At 34.0% G+C, this 26,075-nt stretch overlaps 1 protein-coding gene across 1 annotated transcript in view; it reads right to left on the bottom strand.

Moving 5' to 3' along the window:
- Positions 1-21,349, bottom strand: part of Adgrl4 (adhesion G protein-coupled receptor L4) — a 102,877-nt gene extending 81,528 nt beyond the window's left edge. Inside the window, exons 1-2 of the mRNA XM_026410009.2 lie at positions 21,249-21,349; positions 19,755-19,904 (exon numbers count right to left, since the gene is read on the bottom strand). Coding sequence (XP_026265794.2) covers positions 19,755-19,904; positions 21,249-21,270 — 172 coding nt within the window. The 5' untranslated portion in view covers positions 21,271-21,349. The remainder of the gene's footprint in view (positions 1-19,754; positions 19,905-21,248) is intronic.
- Positions 21,350-26,075: the final 4,726 nt, after the last annotated feature.

Here is a 26,075-nt window from a genome sequence, read left to right on the forward strand (position 1 = left end):
GAACAAAATCATAAAACTTATCAATTTAACAATAGCATCTATTTTTTTTAGCATTGAGTTGGTACTGGCATGTTTCCCCCAATGATAACTTGAGATTAGTTCATAGTTATTATATACTCTCATTTCCCATCTAAACTAAGATGGAAAACCAGAGAAAATTTATGTAACTTCTTTTTAGATGTTAGAAGGCAGGAGTGGCCAAGCTTAAGCAATTTATGAAAACCGTGACTCACACTTAAGTTTTGTTTTATAAAGGGAATTGAACTCAGAGGCACTTTACCACTGAGCTACATCCCCAACATTTTTTATATTTTTATTTTCAAACAGGTCCTCTCTAGTTACTTAGGGTCTTGTAAAATTGCTGAGACTGGCCTTGAACTTGCCATCCTCCTGCCTCAGCCCTCAGAGTCGCTGGGATTACCAGTATGTACCATGTGCCTGGCTGCATATTTAAGTTCTTAAACAGCAGTACTATGACTAATTGACTTTGTTCTCTTGGTTAAGGAAGTATACAAGAAAGACTGATATTTTTTTTAAAGCAGTATGTATCAATGTTTCTTATTCAAACTTTTACAAGTTGGGATTGAAAATAATATTTCGATACTAATAAAATAAAACTGAAATCCAAATTCACACTGTGTTTCTATTCAAATTCAAATATTTTCCAAGTTGTTGACTCATCAAAACTAAAGAGCAGCTGGTGTCCTATTTGAAATAACTATAAACAATCTAAGTTGAAGTCTCAAAAGACTATCAAAGGGATGAAAAACATGTATCTTGGAAAAGAGACTGGGTGAATTCTAAAAATGAATTTGACCATAAGGGAGGTGTTCTGTAGCAATAAGATGCTTTGAAGACACTTTAGTCTCAACATGTGTGCCATGTAACAAAAATAGATCAATCATGGGATGATGGTATCCTTTAAACAGGATATTTTGGAAGAAGATGTAAGTGATATTTTAAACTTCCAGTTTCCGATGAATTTTTTTTAACCAAGAACATTAGTTAAAAGTAGAAACAAATCTCAATATCTAACTCACTATGTAACAGAAAGCATAATAATGACAGTTTCTATACATGACTTAAGACAGCAATACAGTATGTGAGCAATAGGCTATTGTGGTACACTTTTCAGAGTGCCTCATTGGTACCAGAGGTTTCTAGATGCCTGAGGCAATGTGCAGTAATGCATATGCAGAGAATTCTATTGATACAAAGAAAAACAATGCTCATATTGCTTAATTTACTTATATTTTATACATTTCAACTTTGGGGCATTTCATAATGTGGAATGATGCAAATACAACAATAAGCAAATGTACATATATTGGATGTTCAGTCTGAAAACTTTTGAGAAATTTATTAGAATGAGGTGTATTCCCGTGATAATTATAGTTCAGTAGTCTGTGTGGAGAAAATTCCTAAGGCAATGTGTAGTCAGCACTGTTAAGGGATGACAGGGTGGTTATCTACCAGAGAAGGCAGAAAGTGAGGCACCATCGGAAGTTTACAATGTGATGTCTTGCTGTAAGCACTGGCAAATATTTCTTGGTCATTTTATATGGGTAATTTCTTTGCTGTAATCATTTTTTTCAATATTGCAAAACTCCTATTATTTTCCTAGATAGTTCACAATTATTTTCTTTTTTGTATTCACCACTCACACATTAGAAATAGCACATAAGGATACTCCAAAGCCAGACCTGTGGCTGTGCCTACAAGTAAGCCAGAAGCTTTCCCAGCTCTTGACCCTTACTAAGCACTGGGGTACTTTTTAGTGCTCTGTAGTTCATACATTGTTGTCTTTGTTGGGTCTACTCTTCTGTCTAGCCATTTCCTCTTATATCCTACTCTTTACTGCTTTTTTCCAACAGCCTTTTAAGAAGGTCAGTTTCCACATTGATCCTTCTGCTTATCTTTTTTTTTAGAGAGAGAGAGAGAGAGAGAGAGAGAGAATCTTTTTTTTTTAAGAAAGAGAGAGAATCTTATTATTTATTTATTTTTTGGTAGATGGACACAACACAATGCCTTTATGTTTATGTGGTGCTGAGAATCGAACCAGGTCGCGCCCATGCTAGGCGAGTGCTCTACCACTGAGCCACAATCCCAGCCCCCTTCTGCTTATCTTTTGACAGCCAAATAACTTAGAGGATTTTCAGGCACTTGGCTGTCATCTTTTTTCTTCCTTCTCAAAAATTGTCCAATCCCAGTATAGACTGGATTTGGTTACCATAACTACAGCAAAACAGTTCTTGCTAATGTCATCCTACATCTCTACACTTATAAAGTTGTTAGGTGTTTTTCAGTTTCCACTGGACATCTCAGTTGTTTTTAGAACTGTAAGCTCTTTCTTGACATACCCACTCTTTTATGCTAATCATATACTTTCCCTCCTCTAAGGTCATACTTTGGAATCCTGTCAATTTCCCTTAATGCTTCTATTGATTACAGGTTTGACTCTTAGAACTTGGGCTTGCTTCCTTCTTATTCTCATTCTGTCAGCTTTCCCTATACAGTGCTTTTGATAATATTTGCTTTCATGTCTAATATTACCACCAATATTCTGTTAGTGACTCCAAAAATTATCTGTACATTGAAACTTTCCTAAGTTTTAGAGCAACATGAACTAGTGTCTCCATTTAGATAAATAGTGTGTCAGTCCTACCATGTCCATAATTGACCAATTATTTCTCTCCATTTACATTTCCCTCTCTAAATGATGTTATCAATAGCCACCCAGTTGTTCATGATGCAATCTTAAGACACATCTCTCACATTTGCTTCTCTCTTACTTGGAATATCCAATCCATCACCATGATTGATAGATCTCTACATTTATGCATTTCTCCCACTTGTCTCCTATCTTTTTGCATAGCCATTTTGATTAAGCTAATACTGTCTCTTGCTGACCAATGTGATAGCCTCCTACCTGATGAGGCAACATCCACACATGGGTGGTTTCCAATTCATTTTCCTTTGTAGAAGTTAATGTGATATTCAGAAATGCAAATATTTGGAGATGAACCCAATTTTCCTATAGAAAATATCAGAGTCCTACATAGACATGGTTGCTGAACAACTTTATAGATATGTCCCCTCTGATTACAGCCTTTACTTAGTACTTCAACATTTTTTGTTCCAGAAATTTGCATTTCTTTTTCATTCATTTCATTTTAAATGTACTTCTATAAGTCCATTTCCTGAACAGTCACTTCTCACCATTCCCATCCTCAAGCACATGCCTCAGGAAGTCAATTCCCAGCTCAATTCTCAGCTTATACATTGACTCCTTATGAACATTCCCTCAAATCATTAAGAAGCCATTTGTATATTTTTTTTTAATTTTTTTATCCTCTGAGACTCAATGAAGACCATGTATGCTTGTTTTTTGCTTTATATTTAAGCTAGCAAAGTGCCAGATGAATTATAGGTGCTGCACGGTATTTACTGAATGAATTAGGTATGAATTAATGAATGGTAAATTATTCATGCAAGCTTCCAATTTCATTTATCCTTAGTGGTCCATTATTTTAAAAAATGTAATTCAGACTAATTATAGAATTTATTTTTAGACTTATGGTAGGGTATTATTTTTCATGTTATTATTTAAAACATTTTAAGATGGCAACTATTTTTTCTATAATTTAGGAATATTGACAAATTAGAATAAAAGCTGCAAAATATATTAGAATTAAAACTAACAACTATAAAAGCAAAGCAATTTAAGTCATAATATAGTAGTTTCTTACCAAATTACCGAATGAAAGTCCCAAACAATGCATTATATGAAGGACACAAATTCTTTATTTCAGGACATTTTAGAAAAAGTAAATTGATCACCAGCTTTTGAAGAAATGGATTAAAAATAATAATAATAAATTTAGACTGGGGAAAGCTTAATGGGAGTTTCCACCATTGGCCAAGTGCAAAGAAGTCTGTTTCAACTTCTCAAAAGTACAAAACTGAGCTTTAGTCTCAAAAGGCTGCATGTTCATTCTTTGTTAATTGGATTCATATTGGCATCCCCACTTTTTATATACTGAAAAGGTTTCCATAGTAGTAAGCATTGTGTAACTCAACAAGATAACTAAAGCAGGTAACATTTGAAAGAGGAAAAGTTTAGTTAGCTCACAATCTTGAAGGGCTAAGGGTATGGCACCTGCTTCTGCTCAGTTCTGGTAAAGGAATTCCTGGGTCCTGTCACATTATGGCAGATGTGCATATATACATATATGAAAAAAGCTTAAGTCACCCAGTAGGAAGTCCCATACTTGCTTATCACTGACCTAATGAACTCTCAACCAGGCCCTTACTTATCAATAGCACCATTCTGGCAACCAAGACCTCAATCACAATGGGCCCTTGGGGTATATGATTAAATAATTAAGCTACTTCCAAACTATGGCAGTTTCTAAGAAATTGCAAAGGGTTCTAATGCCACAAGTAAGTATGTGATTGTCTTGAGTTGCCATAAGTTAAACCATAACTCAGAAATGTAGCTGAATTGAATGAAAGTGTCTAGCCATAATTCCACCCAATCTATCTTTGTTCAGGATTAGATGATACCAATGGATACTTGAAAAGTCATAGGAAAAAAGAATCATGGTAGGGTAATTCTAATCACTTTTTTCAACCAGATCCTGTCGATGTATACAAGTCTTTTCACCCCAACACTGAAAATCCTAAGTTCTCTCTAATAAGGTTATTTTATGGGTTAGTGGTTTTTCTCAAGAGTTTTAAGAATCTACCTGGAGATGATACAGATCACTTGAGATGTAAGATACCAAATTCTAGTCTTTGAATCAAAATAGTGCCAATTATTCAATTCTTCTACCCTACAAAATAAGTTTACTTTCCATTTTACCTGAAATTATTTGGCTAATATATATATTCCAGTAAGCTTTATGCCAAATCATCCTCCAAGGCTTTTTAACTGCATGGTGATAATTAAAGAAATTTTCTACACAGGAAGTATCATTTATCTCTCTCCCTTCAGCAAGAGACATATTCAAAGTAAACAAAAATATTTAGAATTTTCTAAAAAAGAGGTTTGTACAGGAGTTCATGTAAGCACTATTGTTCTCAAACAATAAAATTTGTGATGGATGTTAATATATTTGTTGATTAATCTTGATAAATATTCTTAGGAAATAACTTTTATCTGAGAATTTACATTTTTAAAATGTTTCTTATATATTTTATGTCATTCATTATGCACCATGCTTTCTTTGCTAAATATCTTTTCTTTGGTAATTTGATTTATTAGTGTGTTTATGCATGTGTGTATGGGTATAATAAATCATATTTATATGTATATGTGTATAAATCATATTTATATGTATACGTGTATACACGTATACATATAAATATGATTTGTGAGAAATTAGATCTAAGATATTCTTTGTAAACATGCTTCTATTTATTTTGGAGGGGGTAGTATTAGAGATTTAACTTAGGGGCACTTGGCCCCTGAGCCACATCCCCAGCCCTATTTTGTATTTTATTTGGAGACACCGTCTCACTAAGTTGCTCAGCACCTCGCTTCTGCTGAGGCTGGGTTTGAACTCTTGATTCTCCTGTCTCAGCCTCCCCAGCTACTGGGCTTACAGGCATGTGCCACCACACCCAGCTTAACATGCTTCTATTTTAAACACAGTCTTTCATCATGGACAGGCAATTTGTATTAAGATTTAAAGAAACTCCCTCTTTAAAGAATGCTTATTGGGAAGTAATTTTTTTCCTGAATTTCTTCCCTTTGGACACAGTAAGCCTAAAATGTAAGTAAAGAATTAGCAAGCAGATAACAAGTAAGCATTAATATGTTCTCATTTCATGTATACTGTCATGAATATATGTGTTGCTGTTCATGGAATGTGGGAAAAGCAGAAGAGCAAGTGTTTCTACATAGGTGATATAGTCACAGAACCCTGCTGCTCAAGTAAGCTTCTTCTTGTTTCTTGAATGGTCTAGGAAGGTAAAAAGAGAATGTATCTACCAAAAAAAAAAAAAAAAATTGAGAGAGAAAATTGTTGACAGATATACAGGAGTAAGAGTTTACATTTATTGAGGCATTTCTATGTGGTTAGTATTATGATTGTTTTATTTTTATTATCTTAGTCCTCAACAACCATTTTGATATTGATAAAACTATTTATATTTACTAGATATAGAAAGTAATAAATGCCAAAACTGAGACTCACACCATGGATGCCTTCCTCAGAGGATCTGCCTCTTTCATAGTTCTGCCTCCCACACAAAACTATAATTCTACTTCCTCCTGAACATAGTGACCTATTTTCATGAGGTTTTGATCAATGTTGGTTAAAATTATCAAAATTCATTTTCTGAATTTAAGTGCTTAGACTTGTATTTTCACAGTGGATCTCCATTATAATGCTTCACCTCTGATTGTCTACTTTCAGATCAACAATAGCTATTTTCTTTCTCTTTAGTATTTATTATTTGTACTTGATACCCTAGTATTGAATACTTATGTTTCAGAATTTTATTTGAAATTCTACTCTGTAAGTTCTTCATGTTTCCATTATATTTTAAATGTTATTGGAAACACACTTTGTTTTCAATGAGGAAAAGAATTAATCTATAAATATAGTAGGCAGGTATTTGTAGTAGTAGGTCCTTGGATTACAAATTTGGAATAACTAAAATCTTTTATTAAACTTGTATCACTGGTAATTGATAAGATATAAGTTTTATGTCCACAACATAATAATGTGATTTGTATTATGGACTACTGTCTAAAACCTTGCTTCAATGCAGATTAACTCTATATTTATTTATTCTGAAAGGAACCATCTGATGTTTTTCACAGGATAAGTATAAAGACATTGTTGACAACATACCTGATATACAAACAGAGATTTGATAAATTGTGGTATAAAGGTGTATTAAGAATTGCAATGCAAAAAAAAATTATGAATGTAATGCACTCATCTAGTGTGATGTATGTAAGGAATAATAAATAAATAAATAAGTTGTTGAATATAAAACAACAATTAATCCCTTTACTGAAATATTTTTTGATATGTTTGTCCACTAACAAAATGAAATTCCAAGTCTAAAACACATTTAAAAGATCATTCTTCTCCACATTGTATTCCACTATGAAACTGCAGCAATGAACATAACATCAGTTGAACAAACATAACACTATAATCACGCATCTGCTTTCCATCCTGAGTCGCGTATACAGCAGAGATTTGTTGTTCTTTTTGAGTATTCTCAATAGGTTTCTGTGTTTATAAAGGTCCAGAAATAATCTTCAGAATTTATCCTCCATATGGCACCAGGAACTGCCATAAGAACCTTTCTGATACAAAGGATATACAACTCTTTTATTTCAGAATATCAAAATATTGTCACAGAGACAAAGTTATCAAAGCAACTGTTAGAATGACCTTAGCTTCTGTTTAATCTGATCAAGCCTGATCGATCTGTCTGAACATGTCAACTTTAATTATCAAAGACCAAAGACTATGCGTATTCCTTTCTAATTCTAGTTCTAATGGTGAAACATGACTTCATTTGTACCTTTAATATAAAATTCTTCAAGACGTAGGATGTGTTCTTGTCCAGCAGAGGGCCAACAATATGAAATCATAAACATGACCTACATTTCAGTTTGTATGTTAAACACACAAAAGAGATATAAATTGATGTGCATTTGTTTGGATAGTTATTGTATGGATAATAATCTGACTAGTCAAGCCCAAAGAATCTCATGGAAATTCTGTATTTTGGAGTTCTTTGGGTAGATTTTTAAAATTTCACCTTTTTTTTCCCTCTTTCAAATCCATTTTTCCTGTGTAAATACAACCAGAGCCAATACCTGTTAAATAACCTAACATTTAGATGCATGGAGAACACTGACCACTTAAGTAGGTGCCAACGTTTTAATGTCTTGAAAACTACATACTACATTTTAATGACTAGTTCAAAATGTAAATAATTTTTATTTGTCTCAATATGCTTCTCAGCACATAGTTTCTTATGATTTTATAAACAGACCATTTGATATATTAGAAAATATAAAATACTGTATTTAATCGTTAGTGATATAATTCTTAAATAAATTAAAAGACTCCACCTTCAATATAGTGAGTCGACTAAACATAATAGTTGTCTCACTATATTTAAAATATAATGTTAGTTACATAAGACCCACTGTTATGCAATAGCAGGGGATTATTTAGTTCCTCCCTACTAGCAAGATGTAGCTTCTTTCCTTTAATGGTAATGAAGTGATTAACTTACACTTTCAATGTGAAGGAATAATATGGTTCCAAGTATGTATGGCTCCTTTAACCTAGTTGAAACATGTTGCCAGATATTTCAATTAATGTGTACCAAGGTCACAAAATCAATTTCTTATCAGCCAAAAACACTCATACAGCAAATTTTATTTTCAAACCATAATCTCTAAATTAAATCTGTGTACCTAAAAAATACAGCGCAGAAACTCAGTCATTGGGTTTTCTCCCTGATAGCATTTTCACAAATGGCACAAGGTTTTGTATGCTATATTTAGCTTACAACGTTTGGTTAGATTCTAATCTTCCTAGAGAAAGTCATTATCTTTTCCCATGGCAAATAAAGGACCAAAGTGTTAATTTCATCCTTAAAATAAATATAAGGTTTGAACAGTTCTGACATTATACCTATGGTGATTGATTTGGAAACTTGTAAAATATTATAAAGAAAATCTATGAATCTGTATACTAATCTGGATTTCTTGGTAATATAAATTATGTATCTGAACACAAGAATGCACCAAAAAAATCAAATCATGTTAATATGGAAAATAACACAGCCTCACAGTAAATCCCATGTATAGGAAATTTGCAGGAATTGAGTTTGTCTGACCAACAACACTCAAGATAATCACATTTTTAATGGAAACTCTTTGACTTGAATATAAAATACCATTGTCCATTATGTTCTCATGAATATAGGTCTTTCCTATATTCCAAATGTTCTCTATATACCTTCCCTCTCATAATATCCTCATTCTCCCCCTACCAACAATTACCCATGAAACTATAATAATTTAAGGTTGATACCTGTCATCTATGGACCAAAATAGGTAAATAAACTAAAATATTTAAATAATCTTGGCATCTTAAAATTCAGAAATTCTACTTTTATACCTATGAAAGTATAGTTTTATCTGTTTTTAAAAGACCATCCAAATATTAGGTACACATATGCAAATATTTTTTAAGATATAACATGTAGTGGTAATCTCTAATGAAACAAACAATTATATTGTGACTTCAAATCCTTGGGACCAATTAGATGCTAGATGGTTGATAAAACACAAGATATAAAATCCTACCTCAAACAGACAGGAAGTAGAAAACTAACTGAGATTATATAGAGTTTCTCAAATCATTTTTCTGACATTCTCCTAAATATAAAATCTTTTAGTTGATTTTAGCAATGCTAGGCAGAATAAAAACAGTCCTTCCTGTTAAAGTTTGGATGTGAGGTGTCCCCCAGAAAGCTCAAGTGTGAGACAATGCAAGAGGGTTCAGAGGGGAAATTATTGGGTTGTGAGAGCCTTAACTCAATCAGTGAATTAATTTCCTGATGGGATTCACTGAGTGGTAACTGAAGGCAGGGGAGGTATAGCTGGAGGAGATATGGCTTTGGTGGTGGGGCTTTGGGTATATATTTGTCTGGCAAGTGGATCCATCTATCTCTCTCTCTCTCTCTCTCTCTCTCTCTCTCTCTCTCTCTCTCTCTCTCCTCCCTGATCATCATGTGAGCTGCTTCTCTCCACCACACTCTTCTACCATGTTGTTCTGGTTCCCTTCAAGCTCCAAGAAATGGAGCCAGCTGTCCATGGACTGTGACCTCTGAAACTGTGAGTCTCCAAATAAACTTTTCCTCCTCTATAATTGTTCTGGTTAGGTTCTGGTCAGGTCTTTTTTGATGTTACAGCAGCAAAAAAGCTGAATAAAACAGAGGTGAAGAGTAAAATTTACTTGGGGAGGGTTAATAACAAAACTTTTTGTGTGGATAAAGACAATATTTATATTTTTTATATATTGAGATTATCAAATTCTCATAAAATGATTTAAAGTAGTAAAGAGGGAATTGTTATTTCTTCCCTATTTGTTTTTGATCATTTATCCCATTTTAAACAAATTTAGGGATTGAAAATAAAATAGAATTGTTCTAGTGTCAAATTGTAAGAATTGCAAGACTTTTGCTTTATACATATTAATGCAAAAAAAAACTCCTTCATCTTCAATTGCTTACTGAGGAATAAATACAGCTCCACATAAAGCTGTTCATAAAGGTTGGTTCATGGGAAGGAGTGATAAGCATGAGACAGGTATTATGAATAGCAAAGACTAAATTTCCTTTTTAACTGAAGAGTAAGCCATCAAAGAACTATTATGATTAGAAGTAAAAATTTCATTTTCCTAAGGGCTAATGATTTCATATTTCCTAGTTTATTTAAAATACATATTTTATATATTAGACATGAAAAGAAATAACATAGAGTGATTTTTGCATTCTCTAAAGAGACTGGCCAAGGTTCCTCAAAAATAGAAGACCATCACAAGGTATGAGTGTCAATATTACAACTGACAGTGCCTTAGAACATAATGCTTCCTAATTTATGAACATGTTCAGTCTTGAATAGTTGATCACTCAAAATGAAGAAGGAAAACAAATATTTTATGGAGCAAACCTCTGTAAAGCTTTTGACTCTAACTTTGATCATTTATTTAAATTTTCACCTGGGTATAGAGGTCATTTTTATTTACAGCAAAATATTTGGGAATGGGATTATATCTAAAGTTATTCTGTATATGGACATTTTTAAATGTATAAAATCTAGCCAAAGCAAAGTATCACAATAATGCAAATAGAGCAAACAATCACAGTGTGTTAATAGATTCAGTATAGGTATAAGCAATAAAAATGGGGCACCGTCCAAAATTGTAGTGTTTTACATGTTGGATTAAAGGTGTTTAGATAGTTTCCAAGGACACAAACAAGTATAAAAAATGGTGATTGTTGAGATTCCCCAGTCACTATTGAAAAGCAGGCACACCACATTGAAACTTATTTCAATAAAATGTATTAAAGTAAAAACAAAATGAAATTACTAGGAGAATATAAAAAAAACCCTATTATTTATAATGGAGAGAAATCCAAAAAGGCCTTATAAAGAAGGTGACATATCAGTTATATCTTAGACAATGAGTCAGAGTTTATAATATTTCCAATATTGAAAAGGCCCAGTTTCTCCTCTGATGATTCTGCCCCATTTATTGAACCTAATATAAAGATTATTTGATGTCTGACAATATGTATTATCCTTTGAATGGAGAAATTTTACTTTAGACTCCTTTTTTAGCTAAGAGGACCTTGGATCAATTTCACTCTCACCATCCCTGGATATACTCAGCTAAGTTCTTTTGGAATTTCAACCAAGGGTAAGTTCCATTATGTAGCATTTCCCATCCTCACCCCCAGGTGTTAGTTACATGGTAATTATAACATCACTCAAAACACAACCCTCCTGTCCTCTTCCCCAAACCGGTGTGCACCATTATTCAATGAGAATACTCTCAATTGTATGTAACAGTGACTAAACCCCTAAAAGAAAATACAAAAAATCATTGTGTTATATCCTTCCACCTGGTTTTAATTGTTCAAGTGACTCCAATATAGTGCTTTCCTCATTGACCAGATTATATTGAATACCTTACTTTGGGGCACTGTAATACAGGAGGGTTCTTTGAAGATTGAATCAGAAATTCCTTTTAAGGGAGGAAGCCACCAGAGAAACAGAAAAAAATTGTCATTTTTTGCTCTAATTTCTAATGATTTGTGTCACCTACCTAGTAAGATTAGGACAAGAACTCAGATCTCACATTCTGGCTTAGCAAGAAAAAGTATCATAATGTGATAGTTATGAGTGGGGAGTACCAGAATAGATGGAAGCATCTCCTACAGTTGTCATGTCAGCTCCTACAGTTGTCATGCCAGCTCCAGAGATTAGTTTAAATAAGAACAGAGGAGACCGTGGACAACTGCACTATTATAACCATGAAAGTTATAGGTATATTAAAAAAAGAGTTTGAACTCAATCAAATGGAATTGAGGCTCTTACTGGCACAATGACTATTCCTGGTTACTAGATGTGGTTCCCATTCCGATGTGAATAACATTAAAATGTGGAAAAGCGCAGGAAAATTGTGCAATTAGGTTGACTAGTGCTTTGTCTAACCCATAAAATAAAGCTGAAGATGCATTTAAGAAAGTCTGGGCACAGATAAAAGGAAAGATAACAAATGGGTGAAATCGGTATATTATAAAAAGGGGGACTGTGCTGAGCTGATATTTTCTGAATATCTTGACTACTGAAGTCCCAGTGTATTCTACATTGATGTGCAAATAAATTCAATATCTGTAGCTTCCCTATTCTATGTGCTAACCGTCCTTGCAGGATAAGAAATCCAGAAATAGGAGACTTTAGCATCAATCTTACGGTGGTTTTCAAGTACTGTTTGTAACACTACAATTTACCCGCTATTGTCTTGATACCTCTTGCTGCAAAAGAGAACAAGAAGAGATTGGAGATGTAAGAGGTTGAACAGAATCAAGGATCTATGCAAGTAGGAAGGTTTCTGTGATATGATAGTTCTTTTGTACTTAGAGCCTGTGCTATTTTGTTGTTTGAGTACAAAGGTTTCCAGAATTTCTTTGAACATAAATAAATTAGAGTTTTCCTTTCAATCTCTTTTGCTCTTCCTAAAAGTATCGCTTTACAGGCCATTTTTTATTATACATCTTTTTTTTTTTATTGTTGGCTTTTCTTTAGTGACTTCATGCTTAAATGACCCTTCTGTTTATAATCAACAAATAACATGGATTATCATAGGTAGCTTGCCCCAGGTTTTGACTGTGAGACAGGCAAGTTATCATAAGAAAATTCAGAATTCCCTGTGCACATGGGAGGGCATATTGCAGGTAGCATAGGTTGGAAGAAGACAGAAAGGTGCATAATTTTTCTAAAATAATCAGTAGCATCAATTTTCACTGTCAAGAGTTCCCTAAAGGAACAAGCATACTTCCTTGCCCCCTTATCTGGGGGCAACCAACAATGGGTAATAGAGTGCCCTTAGAAAAGTAATATGTAGCCCTTAGAAAGTAATATTTCAACCAATCACCTAGATTTCTGCTCCATTTCTGGAAAGAGAGCCAGCACCACAAGAAAAACTACCAGATTTGCTGCAACCAACCGTGTCTGGGTGAAGTGCCCCCTTTTATGACACTGGAGTCTGGAGAAGTTCACTCTTCATTTGTGGACCCCCTCATGGCCCCTTCTGATTTCATTGCTTTAGTCAATGAACATAGCTTAAGGGAAGCTGGTGAAGAACAAGACCTAAACATAAGACATCACAACCCATAAACAGTTGTAGCTTCCCTGCGCTTGTTGTGCCGGAAATTAATGTGAAAACAACTCAACTGTTTTGATAACGTTATGGGGGTAAAAATCAGGTGCAGAGAGGATAGAACCCAAATAATTTCCACTTTTATCTCAAGGAGATTCACTTTTCTTATTTATAGATCTACCTCAAAAGGTAGTTTGAGAATTTTACAAAGTGATTCTTTGAATATGCTTTCTCTGGAAAATTATTTAATCTATAAATTGGGGATAATACCAGCTTTTACTTTTGAAAGTTGTTGTTAGGATTAAGTTCATAAATACACGTAAGGAGCTTAGCTTAGCTCACAGAAAAACAGTAAAATCAACAACAGTATATTACTTTTTTTGTTATTCAGTTGTAATTTTGCATTATTTAGGCGTTTAAGAGACTAAATTGGGAAGAAGAAAAATAATAGAAAGTTAGACCAATAGTAGACTGGATAATTTTTCTGAAATAATCAGTATTTGGCTGTGAAGTATACTGATGTCCAAAAAAAGAGACCAAAGGATAGTGCCAGAACAAAGAAAATGTTACCAATTTTGCCAAATATAGTTTGCAAGTTTAAAATATGACTGAAGAGTAGATCTATAATAAGTAAAGCTGAAAATGGAAACTCAGGGATTTATTTTGTGGTATTAAATGTGCACCTCTAGGGTGATGGAGATATAGTTCAGTTAGTAGAGTGTTTGCCTCGCATGCACAAAGCCCTGGGTTCTATCACCAGTACCACCAAAAGAAAAAAAAAATAGGGCTGAGGATGAGGCTCAGTGGTCAAGTGCCCCTGAATCTAATCCTTTAAACCGAGGATTTAAATATATTTTAAAAATCCACAATTAAAGCACATTTTCACTTAATTTTAATTTGTTAGCAATTCCTAAAAAAATTGGCAGGATAGAAAACACAAGATGGTATAGTTTCTATGTTCACTTTGAGTATAAAATGAACATGAATTCTAGAAAAACAATATACAATATTTATTGTCATTGATGTATATAATATCATCAATTATTACATAGTAATAGTTATCTCTCATGTATCTATTTATCTATCTATCAAAACAGATGTTTGGCCTTAATGATATGCTTAAAATAATAGGCTCACTTGGAGAAAAGGCAACACTTTAATATCAACTCAGTATTTATTGTGATACGTAGAAAAAATATTGTGAGAAACTTTATTGACTTAACATAGAATTTTGAAAAACTCGTATTTATGATTGTTTAAATTAAGATTCAGAAGCTATGTGTTCATTTTCACTCTTTTGGTTTTATTTCCTGTCCTATTAGTTATCAATATTACTTTTCTGTTTCTAAATATGCAATGAATCCATCTGGATAATACTCATTAGAAAGTGGTCAAAAATAAGAATTCTATGTGAAAGAGAATTTTTTTATGACACCTCATTAGTGTTATTTGGAATAAACTATAATGAGAAACCCAAAATTACATGTTTATAGTAAACCCTTCTTAAATATCTATATATATTTTTTATTTGTATTTCATTAATTATTATAGTTGTCCTGTGAGATACAACAGGATGATTTTGGAATATAATTCCTTTGTTTTTTTATTTTAAAGAGGGTTTTTTTTAAAAGGGAGAGAGAGAGAGAGAGAGAGAGAGAGAGAGAGAGAGAGAGAGAGAGAGAATTTTAATATTTATTTTTTAGTTTTCGGCGGACACAACATCTTTGTATGTGGTGCTGAGGATCGAACCTGGGCTGCATGCATGCCAGGCGAGCGCGCTACCACTTGAGCCACATCCCCAGCCCAGAAAATAATTCCTGAAACGGCTTGCAAAACTGACATTGACAGGTCAAAAAAGAAATGTTTTCCAAAACTGTGGAACCTATCAGCAAAACAAAAATAACACAAGCCTTTTTTTTCTTATCCTTCTCAAAATAAAATACTAGCCTAAATAAAAGTTTGCAGTGGCTTATTGTTCCATTTTTCTCTTTCAATGTATTAATGAAACTTTCAATCTTCATGGAGTGAATATGATTTAGGAAATTCCATCTAATTATTGTAGCAGTTTTATTCTCTCTGTTGTGTAACCACCTTTTGAAGAGAAGAAAGAGGTCATATTTCTAGTACATGGAAAGGATTTATAAAATTGGAAAAGATATTTTATTTATTTGGATAAACTTCACGGAAATCTGCATCCTGAAGTGGAAACCTTGAGTTAATTTAGATGACCATTCCTTAAATAGGTTTCACTTTCCATTTAGTTACAAGAAATGCCAAAGAAATATAAAGCTTACATTAAGGAAATCTGGTATACTATCTAGATATGCACCTCAGAGTTCCTACTTTTCCAAATTTTTTAGCAGTATTCATTCATTTGGGAAATTCTTCTGTAGAATGTAAAATGCAATCGTTTTGCAAAAATATTTGCTTCCCCAAAGATTTTTAGCTACATATCTATGATGCATAACATGCCTGTGTAATATTATTGAGTCATATATTTGAGTTCTTTTAATATTCTTGAAATACTATCTAAAGATAAAGAACCAACTCCTCCTAAACATTTTAATTAAAAAAAAAGAAGGAAAGAAAGGTAGGAAGACAAGAGAGAAAAAATGAAGAAAGGAAATAAGAGGGAAGGAATAAGGAAGGAAATACATACTGACCTACTACCAACTCTGTACCCCAAGTTTCAATATCACAAAAAATGTAATAAATATATAAGGGTAGGAAAAGTTTTAGGTGAACTATCAGAGGAGATGACAGTTCCTGATGGGAATAGAAAGCAAATATAAAAAGATACCCATTGAAGCCTTGAGATTTAGAAGTGTTTAGATTTAAAATGGCTTTTCTGGAGTGACTTGAACCAGGTAGTTTTGATCCATCCTATATTCTAGGTATGCAACTTCACAGAAGTTACATATCTATATGACTTAATGGTAATTCATAACCTGCAACCTATTGCATGAGGTTAGGTGTGGAATTATCCACTTGTGATAATGTTTGGGCTCATAATATTATGGATTCTGAAGCATATCAGAGGTTTGATGTCTGGGTTAGGAATGCTCAACCCTGTCCATATCTCTCATAGTTAAATGTAAAATATTCTAGAAATGAAATTCACAGACAAGCAGTTAGAATTATTTTTCTGTTTACATTTCTATTGTGGAAATTATGACTTCATTAAATATTTAAAACTTACTATTTGTGAAACATGGTTTAGACAGTATAGTTAATTGGGTTAACTGATATGCGTATACTTGTCACACACACACACACACACACACACACACACACATTTTGTATGTCTTGCATCAGTTCTGATGCCTTGTGATGAGAGTCCTCTTTATTGCCAAGGAACAAACTAGCATGCAAGCAATCAATTGTCCTCAGCATTTTTATTTTAGCCCAGATAGAATCCTGCTGATGAAAAAAAAAAAAGAATCTTGCTGATGAATTATTTGAACTAATACTTCTCCAACATTCTGAGTCCATGGGCTATTTCTTTCTGTTAGATAGTTATTGCAACAGCATTTGCTCTCCCTTTACTAGTGCTCTTGTTCTCTAATTTGTTATAATCTTCTTCTAGTAGAATTCTAGAAGTACATATTTGCTAAGTTGCTGAGGCTGACCTTGAACTGGCCATCTTCTTGCTTCAGCCTCCTGATGTGCTGCGAGATTACAAGTGTATGCCACCATCCCACACTAGTAACATGTATGTTATTAGATATGATGAAAAAATCCAGTTAAATGCAAGATGTTTCTTCCTGTGTGTCGGCACCAATACTTCATTATTTTCCTTGCGATATTGTTTCAAAATAATCATGTTTCAAGCTATAAAATGATTCCTATACCTGTGCACAAGCTGTCAATACATCTTTTCTGACCCTTTCCATCCTCATTTGGGGAAATCATTTTTTCCTCATTCAGATTCCATAAGGTTCCCAAGAACACAGCTGCACCTAATGAGTTTATCTGCAAGTAAAGGGACTTTATTCATCCGCTCACCTGCACATGCATTGAACGAAATGCTTCCCTTTATATCTACTTCTAATTTCTAGTTTGAGATGATAATGATGATAATGATGATGAAGAAGGTCAATAAAACTGAGTAAATAACATTAAGTCACTACTATTAATATTTATTTCCAAGGAATCCTATAATCCAATTTGTACAAGACTAGTTCAACACTTGTTCTTGTACATTTAGTGAGATTGGGTTATTTCTTGGTATGTGTAAGAGACCCAAATTTTATAATGGTTATAATGCTGATGATGCTAGAAAGAAAACAACATTTATTTTTAAATAAGTAGATACCTTTAAAGATAAACTCCTATCCAGACATTCCTTATTAGTGCAATATAAATTGTAGAGAAAGATAAGAATTGTGAGGAATGTGTCTAGAGATGAAAAAGTTAAGAAAGGAATTTTCTAACTCAAAATATAACCCACTCAGTGATTGAGAATACAATGTTTTAGGTTTAATTCTAAGGAACATATAAGTGTACCCTCTGAGAAAATATGTCAAAAATCTGTTAGTGAATTAGTTAAGAGGTTAAAAAAAAAAGATTAAAAAAAATCACTGTTTAAACCGTGTTAGTTTTAGGAAAACATTACAAACCTCAGGTAATAAATATTAAAACAAGTGAATATATAACTTTCTTTAAATACAAAGGGGATGTAAGTTGAACATGAACATAATAAGAAAAGTGATTTCCACTATAAATTGTGTTCTGAGTGAGGAGAAATGGAAGGTCAAAAGGTCTAAATGTCTTTTTGGATTTTTTGCTGTTTTATTTTTTCTGGTGGAAAATATTTTCTGTATTTTAAGTGGCTATTGATTCAGGCAGTTGAGTGAAAAACAACTGTATTAGATAATGGAAGATGCTTTTAAAAAAAGAAATCATTAAAAGCATGATTATAAGCTGGTTGGCTGCTGAATGTCCAAATTGTGAAAATTTATTGATGTTAATGTCGGTAATTATGGCAGTTGAAAAGTATCTAAATAACAAAATGGCAATGCTGCTTATGAAATACAATGATACAATTTGTAATGATTAGTGGAAAAGCATACTAATATATTTGATGCAATATTTTGAAGGTCACTCAGCCATCAACTTCCCATAATGCCATTCAATTAAATACACAATAAAAATCTATGATTATTTATGGAAAGTATTTTGTAGTGATCGTAGAATAGTATATTACAAATTCTGGCTGTATGTAAAAACAGAAATGCCTCATCTAATGAACCATTAGGCAAACTGTAGCTTTGCTGTACATTTTTTAAACATTAAACTAATTATGATGAGGTTTGGTCTTACTATATACTACATATTTAATCTTTTTAAAAGCCTATCAAATTGAATCACGAGATACAACTTGTTTGTGCTATAAGCAACCACATGCAATATTAACAATGCACAGTATCCTGGCTTAATTGGAAAAAGTCCATGTTATCTTAAATACACTTAGAAGTATAATACCATGCAGCTCTAATTTGAACTTGCCATTTAATTATATATAAAACTAATTTATATGACCTGCAACTTTCTCTCTTTCTCTTTCTCTCTCTTTCCTACCTACACAGAATTCTGTGCTATCGACCTAGTTAAAATTAGATCCTTTTGAAAATGAAAGAAAATAAATGAAGATTGAGTGAGGCTTGTAGGGAGCGGAGGAGTGCTGCTGCTGGTGGAAACCACACACAAGGAAACACCTAAATTTGTTTATCAAATGATGTTCTGTTTACTAAGTCAATGGGCACCCTTGGAGGACCCTTTCTGGCAATCTCTGGCCTTTACCTTCAAGATCTATGAAAGATTCTACTTCATAATTAGAAGGTCTTCAAAATTTCCTTCTATTCCTTTCTGCCTCCCTTCCTTCCCTTTTACTTCCCACACTTAAGAGTATGCAAAAGAAAACCTCAAATCTCTTAATATCCTCAACTTTAGCTAGTCGAATGTTAGGAAAGTCTCTAAGTACCACCTCTTTGAGTGTAACCTTACCATGAACCCTCTGTTCCTGTGCTCTCAAAGTACTGACTCTGCTCTTGGCACCTAAATGTTCCAATTTAGGTTCTAGAACAACCTTTAATATTCACAAGGAAAGATGGATGCACATGGTGTCATCAAAAACAAAAAATACAGTATAAACTTACATAGAACATTCAAATTTGTTTAATTAAGCTTTTTTTCAATAGCCTACAATCTAACGGGATAAAATGAAAGAAGTTAATTTCTGGAAGACCATAAATACCATCATATCAGAAATTGAATTTTTCAGTAAAAGCGATAAAAGATAATAAAATGGCGTACCTTTACAAATTGTGACACCATTTCCTGTAAATCCCAGGTTGCAGTAGCAGGCTTCAACTCCATTGCGGATTTCACATTTTGCATTTGAGAGACAGGGTGTCTTGGTGCAATTTTGAGTATGGGCACAATTCAACAAAGTGGAAAAACCCACTAGATACAACAGAAAAACATAAAACGTTTTTTCAAAAACATCCCCTCATTGTTGAGTTAGAATATAATAAATACAAATATTCCTCTTTCTTTCCATTTAGATAAATGGATCATGAAAATTTCCCAAGGGAGCATTTAGCTAAATAACAGCACAAAAGCAACTAGGCAAAAAGAAAAAGACCTTTTTCAATTTCAATCATTATCAAGTAAAGCTTGACAAAACTAAAATATAATAAGCAGCACAGTTTTGTAATAAAAACTGTGTTTCCAGATCATTGTGCCAAGGTGATCTAATATCATTCTTCACAGGTAACTGCAAGATTGTAAAGCAATTTTTCTCTTTTGGGAGTAATTATTGTAATTTTTTTTCAGAAATCAAGGAAATCTGTTATTTGGGTCTTATATTCAAATATGTGTTATTTTAAGATGATACCTTATTATCTAGGAAGACAAATGTAATTGTTGTTTATTCTTTCCTCTGTGTTCTAATGATTGTTAATTCTGCTTATCTTATAACACATTTTTTTTTTACATTTTCTTACACTAGGGGAAATTAAAACAAAATACAACATACTGTTCAAAGATTGATCTTCCAGAAATGGAATATCACCCCAACACAACCAACAAAAACAGAACAAGGTTTTATTTCAAAGTTGCTGAAAATAAACTTGAAAATGCTATTTTATGGACTGTTAAGATAAGAAAAAGCATAGGATGTTCCTTTTTTTTATTGTTGTTCCAGGTCTTCTCAAGAGAAGGCTTGAGGACCAACAGTTATGAATCATGAAGTCATTGTTCTGAAAACAGACATCTGAGATAAATTGTCCCTATCTGGTACCAAGAGATCCTTAAACATTCAATTCTAAATCCCAGGCCCACGTAGGACTGTATATACTGTCTAAACCAGAATTAATTCGTCTTCCGAGATGTGATTTATTATCTTTCAGGGCAGCATCATCAAAATGGTATTTTCAATGAACCTAAAGTCTGGGCAGGCAATCCCCTTAAAATGTCAGGAAGCCTCCCACAAGTGCTAATGGCTTGGATGTCCCAGGTTTCTTGGGGGAGGGGGGGATCAGAAAAAAAAAATGCTCAAAGTCTGAGTCTTTGAGGGCTTTGGGGACTTCTCCAGTAGGAGTAAAAAAGTAATGTCCCTGAGCCTTGAATACCAAGCTCTAGAATTGAAAGGCCAAGGAGAAAAACATCCTGAGAAGTCCTGCGTCAGTCCTCCTCAGAGACTCTGCCAGATGTGCTTACCACGTGAGCTCCACCTTGTAAAAACTCCCATTCCTACAAGTGACTTTCCCCCTGCTACCGCGGTGACCAGAGACTCGGAGCACTCACCTAGGAGCGGGAGAAGCTTCATTTGGCGGCGGCCGCGGCGGTGGGGCTGGCAGCGAGCGCAGCTGGCTGTGCGGGACCCTGTGCCCTGGACGGCGGGGCGGGCGCGGCAGGGTCCGGCTGGGCTCCGTCCCCCGTGACGCAGGGGCTTCCTCCGGACACTTTCCGGCCTCTTTTGTGTGAGTTTGTGTGTCAAGTCCTGAGTCTGCAGGCCACGTCCGGCCTCTGGACCCTTTCCCCAGGCCACCTGGGCTGCATTCTCTCTCCTGGTGACTATAGCTGCCAGGACTATGGTAGATCCCCTGTGCATCTTTTGACCCCAGGAGCAGCTCTCAGAGTGTCACCCTCAAAACCTGTGTTCAATAGTCAAAAATCTCCGGAGACCCATGGAATAGCTTCCCGAGGGCATACAGAGCTAGCTAGATTTTAGGGGTCCTCCCTGCAACCTGTACTCCAGGATACAGCCTCCTACTGTTCAATAATTAACTTCCATAAGGAGCAATTGACCAAAAAGTAGTCAATAGACCTGGGTTCATGCAATACAGCATTGCCAATACTCAGTACTCACCTTGCTGGAACTCAGGGTTACAGGGAGATTAGAATTGCTAAAACAACTGCACACACACAAACAGATCAATAGACAAAAAACAAACAGCTAAAACAACTACACAAAAATAAACAGAGAGAGAGAGAGAGAGAAAGAGAGAGAATGATAAAAACCAAACAACAACAAAAACAGAGTTTCAAAAATAAAACAGCTATGGAACTACAAAATGTTGTTTTCCTTTTTTAAACTAAGTTTCACTTAAAATACACTTGTTTCTACTTTCTCACCCCAGAACAATTTATGCATCATAGATGGTTTTCCTTTTGCGTGTTACTGAATAAGTTCATTATGTAGAAACATGATTCAGGTTGGAACATAAAAATAATTCTAGCTTAAAAAGTAAGTATAATCGGAAGGTAAAATAATGTGTAATAATGGGAATGCAGATCAGTGGTTTCATAGAATGGGAAAGACGAGTTAATTGGCTGCAGAAATTTGGGGTAATGGTAATATTGCATATCTTGATTGAGATGGTGATACATGAATACAAGCATTGGTCAAAACTCATCTAATTGTGTACTCAAAATGGGTTCATTGTATTGTATGTTAAAGAAATCAAATTCTAGGTAAATTGAAAAAAAATCAATTTAAGGAAAAGAAATGACTGATGTTCATACCATCTACAGTAGCCATTGTGCCTGGAAAAAGTTGGATTTACCCTGTCAAATCCCAAAGTCTGATTCACTGAATGTCAACTGTGAATGGACGTTTTATAGACAGCATCTTCAAAACTATGAACAGCTGTGGTCCCCCCAGCTCCATGGAGTTTAACAAAATAGTGGTGGTAAAAATCAAAATTAGTCATAATGACACATCACAAAGACATTAAGTGCTTAAGTATAGACACATTTCCCTGGCTCTCCACAGCATTTTCCTGGATCCTTTCTAATTTAGTTTAAAGATGACCAAAAATTCCTAAGAGTAATACCACAATATGTGAGGCTAAAGAGGCACAGAGGGTTACATGCCTTGGTCAGAGTCACAGTTATTCTTAGTAGCTGGGCTTGATTCAATCTCAGGCTATTTTGCTCTTAGTTACCTACTATATTCCTTTCGTAGTGGCCCTACCCTCAGGAGGTTGTTGAAAGAATGAGAAGCCATCAGATAGTGCTACTTAAGGAGCTTGAAAACCCTTAAGGTAAAACAAGAACAACAACAAACACAAAACTTTTCTTTTAAAGATTTCTTTTATCTTTCTCTTTCTGCTCTTCCAAACTCTTCCTACTGGGGATTGAACAGGGAGTGGGGGGAGGAGGGGTGCACCTGTACCACTGAGCTGTATCCCTAGATCATTTTGTTTATTTAATTTGTTTGAGACAGTATCTCACTAAGTTGTCCAGGCTGGCCTTGAACTTTTCATCAGTATGTCTCAGTCTCCTGAGCAGATGGGATTACAGGACGATACCTCTCTTTTTAAATAGGATAGCAATTCAATAGAAAAAATCTGGTAGCAACGCAAATGATGGATTTTAAGAAGATACCAAAGGCAAGGAAGCAAGAATAGACTACAAAGAGTACAGGCAGTAAACAAGAAATTCCTGAACAAGAGTAGAAGATTTAGGGATGGTTAGGTAAGTATATGTTTGAGGTAGAAAGTGTGCAGATTTTCAAGTTATGTGAGTGGAAGAAAGAACTATTCTCACAAAGAGGAAAGCTATGATAAGGACTACCTTTGAAGGAGAAAAAATTGAGCCTATTTTTGCAACATAAAATTGGAAGTACACCGATAAAACAGATCTGACTCTGTTTAGGTGAAACTAGTTCCTTCATATGAGGCTGAGTTTCCATGTGCTGTATATACAGAGAAACTAACTTCAAAAGGCTTAAATACAGAAGTGTATTATTTTCGGAGACAAGCTATAAACTGAAATACAGCATCTATTTAAAAAAATCATTATTCTAAAATAATTTACCCCATATATCTGTTACACATGCTTAATCTTTAGTTTTATCCCAAAGAATAGAGAAGACGGCCAAATCTTTTAAAATATGTCTTCTCTGTACATTGCTTAAAAATTAGCAAAAGAGAATTAAAACTTGAATTTCTTATTAAAATATTTTTCAAGCTTTCCTTTCGCCTGGGCATTCTTTCTATAGGTAAAAATCTATTCATACTTCTCATTAAGAAAATGATAGCATACACAAGTGTTTACTACTATACTTCTGGTTTACAGATGGCAAGTTGCAATATCAAAATTGTTTAAAAATATATTGATCAAAGAAGCCTGCATTCCCTAAAGGAATACATGTAATCACTGTGTAACTCTGAATCCATCATCTTTACATTATTTACACAGAAGCATTGAGAATTTTCAATAAAAAATTTAATTGTCAATGAAAGAAACCATGTTTGAAAGAGGTGTTTTACAAAGGAATATTGAACTGTATGTCTAAACTTTTATCAACACATTTCCTTTGGGTGCTATTGGGGCATGTTTGGCTTTTGAAGAAAGAATGATCACTTGGAGCTTAAATGTGGCTAAGTATGGCACATGGAGTCAAGTCACTTTAATCTGCCTACCTGATTGTGATTTTTGGAAATACACCATTGTATTGGCGTATTCTATCATCAATGTAAGATCTTATCATATATATGCTTACTTCTATCTGAGGTCTGTTTACAAATGCTGAATTATACAGGATTTCCTTGAAAAGTTCTTGGACAGGTTTGAGTTATTCAATGTGAAGACCTCAGTTTAGTCCAGCTTTTATCTTGAATGGATTCTTTAACTTTATTGGGGATCAGTTGACCTGTTACATGGAAATTGAGATAGTGCATTACCTGTCAGAATTATCAAACAACCATACTTTAAACATTCTGCTCATCTAAATACAGTAAATCAGTGCACAGTTGATTAAAAAGACCTTCCCAAAAGTACTGCAAAGGCATCTACTAGAAACATAATGCTGCTCCTGGACCTTCCTTCCTGAGGTCTTTGAGACAGTGTCTTAATTCTCACCTAAGTGTTAATGTGATTGGATTCTGTTTGTCAAACCATGATACTGAACCTCCAAACCTTAGTCATCACAGTTCATTTGACTCTCTCAAATTACTGGACTTTCATCAGCAATTTGTTAATTTGGGTCATTTCTCATGACTTCACACTATCACAGTTCCTATAGCACAGCTGGATTATCATCTACCACATCATTTTTCCCTGAGCCTCAATTTTTATCAAAACCAGCTTGAACAATGTACAAAAGGCAAAAGTACTCCAGAAAGATAAAGAAAGAAAGAAGACTTTATCACAACATAGTAATATTGAAAGTTAAAAAAAATGGTTTAGCAAAGTGAAACTGGAACCCTCTCAGACTATGGGAACTCCCATAAGGATAAAAACTGAGTTATCACAAAATGGACTTCTTTTTAAATGCTTCTTCTTAATGTGGTCTCTTACTTTCAGAGATTAGCTGGAAATTGCTTGTCTCAGAGGTCCTGTAAGTATACAGATGCATTTTTTATTACTGGAATATCAAAGTATTATCTATTGAATTTAAATTTAAAATAAAAATCAGCAAAACAGTTCTATTTACAGTAATTCTAAGTTCTGGGTCGGGGGTGGGGGACAAATTCTTTTTTGTCTAGTGTTAACTTTATAATGTACTATAGAATATAATTTCCACTCAGGAAAGAGATGTTGCAATATTCAAACATAGCTCTCTGGAAATTTGGACCTTTATAATCTGTATTAATATTTGTCAACATTTTGTAATAAAAATACATTACAATATTTTAATATACATTTCTACTTAGGTATCTGTAATTTAATCATCTAATTATGAACGTCAAGTTAGTCTTTCAAAGACCATTTTTAAAATTGATTTTCCAAGATTACGAGTAGGAACATTTGATGGGCTTTCCTGCTAGTAACCTTCTCAGTGGAAGGTGGTGCAAAAAGCATCTGCTAATTTTCAGTGTTGCATGGAAGGGAGGAGGCCCAAGTTCCTTCCCAGCCTGGTTGTTCAATTGTTCTATGACCTTCAAAAAAATCACTAAATCTTTCCATTATTCTGTTTAACGTTTGCAAATGTCCCTGTTTTGTATGGTTTCTTTTCTCCTCAAGGTTCCCTTCATAAATATTTATGAATGAGCACCAACACTTAGGAACAGAGAGAGAGAGAGAGAGAGAGAGAGAGAGAGAGAGAGAGAGAAAGAGACCTGAATCTATGTTAATTTTGTTTGCCTTTTAACACCTGTCTAAATTATTTCATTAATTTCTTTT

Source organism: Urocitellus parryii, chromosome 11 (assembly GCF_045843805.1).
Source record: "Urocitellus parryii isolate mUroPar1 chromosome 11, mUroPar1.hap1, whole genome shotgun sequence".
Taxonomy (NCBI): Eukaryota; Metazoa; Chordata; class Mammalia; order Rodentia; family Sciuridae; genus Urocitellus; species Urocitellus parryii.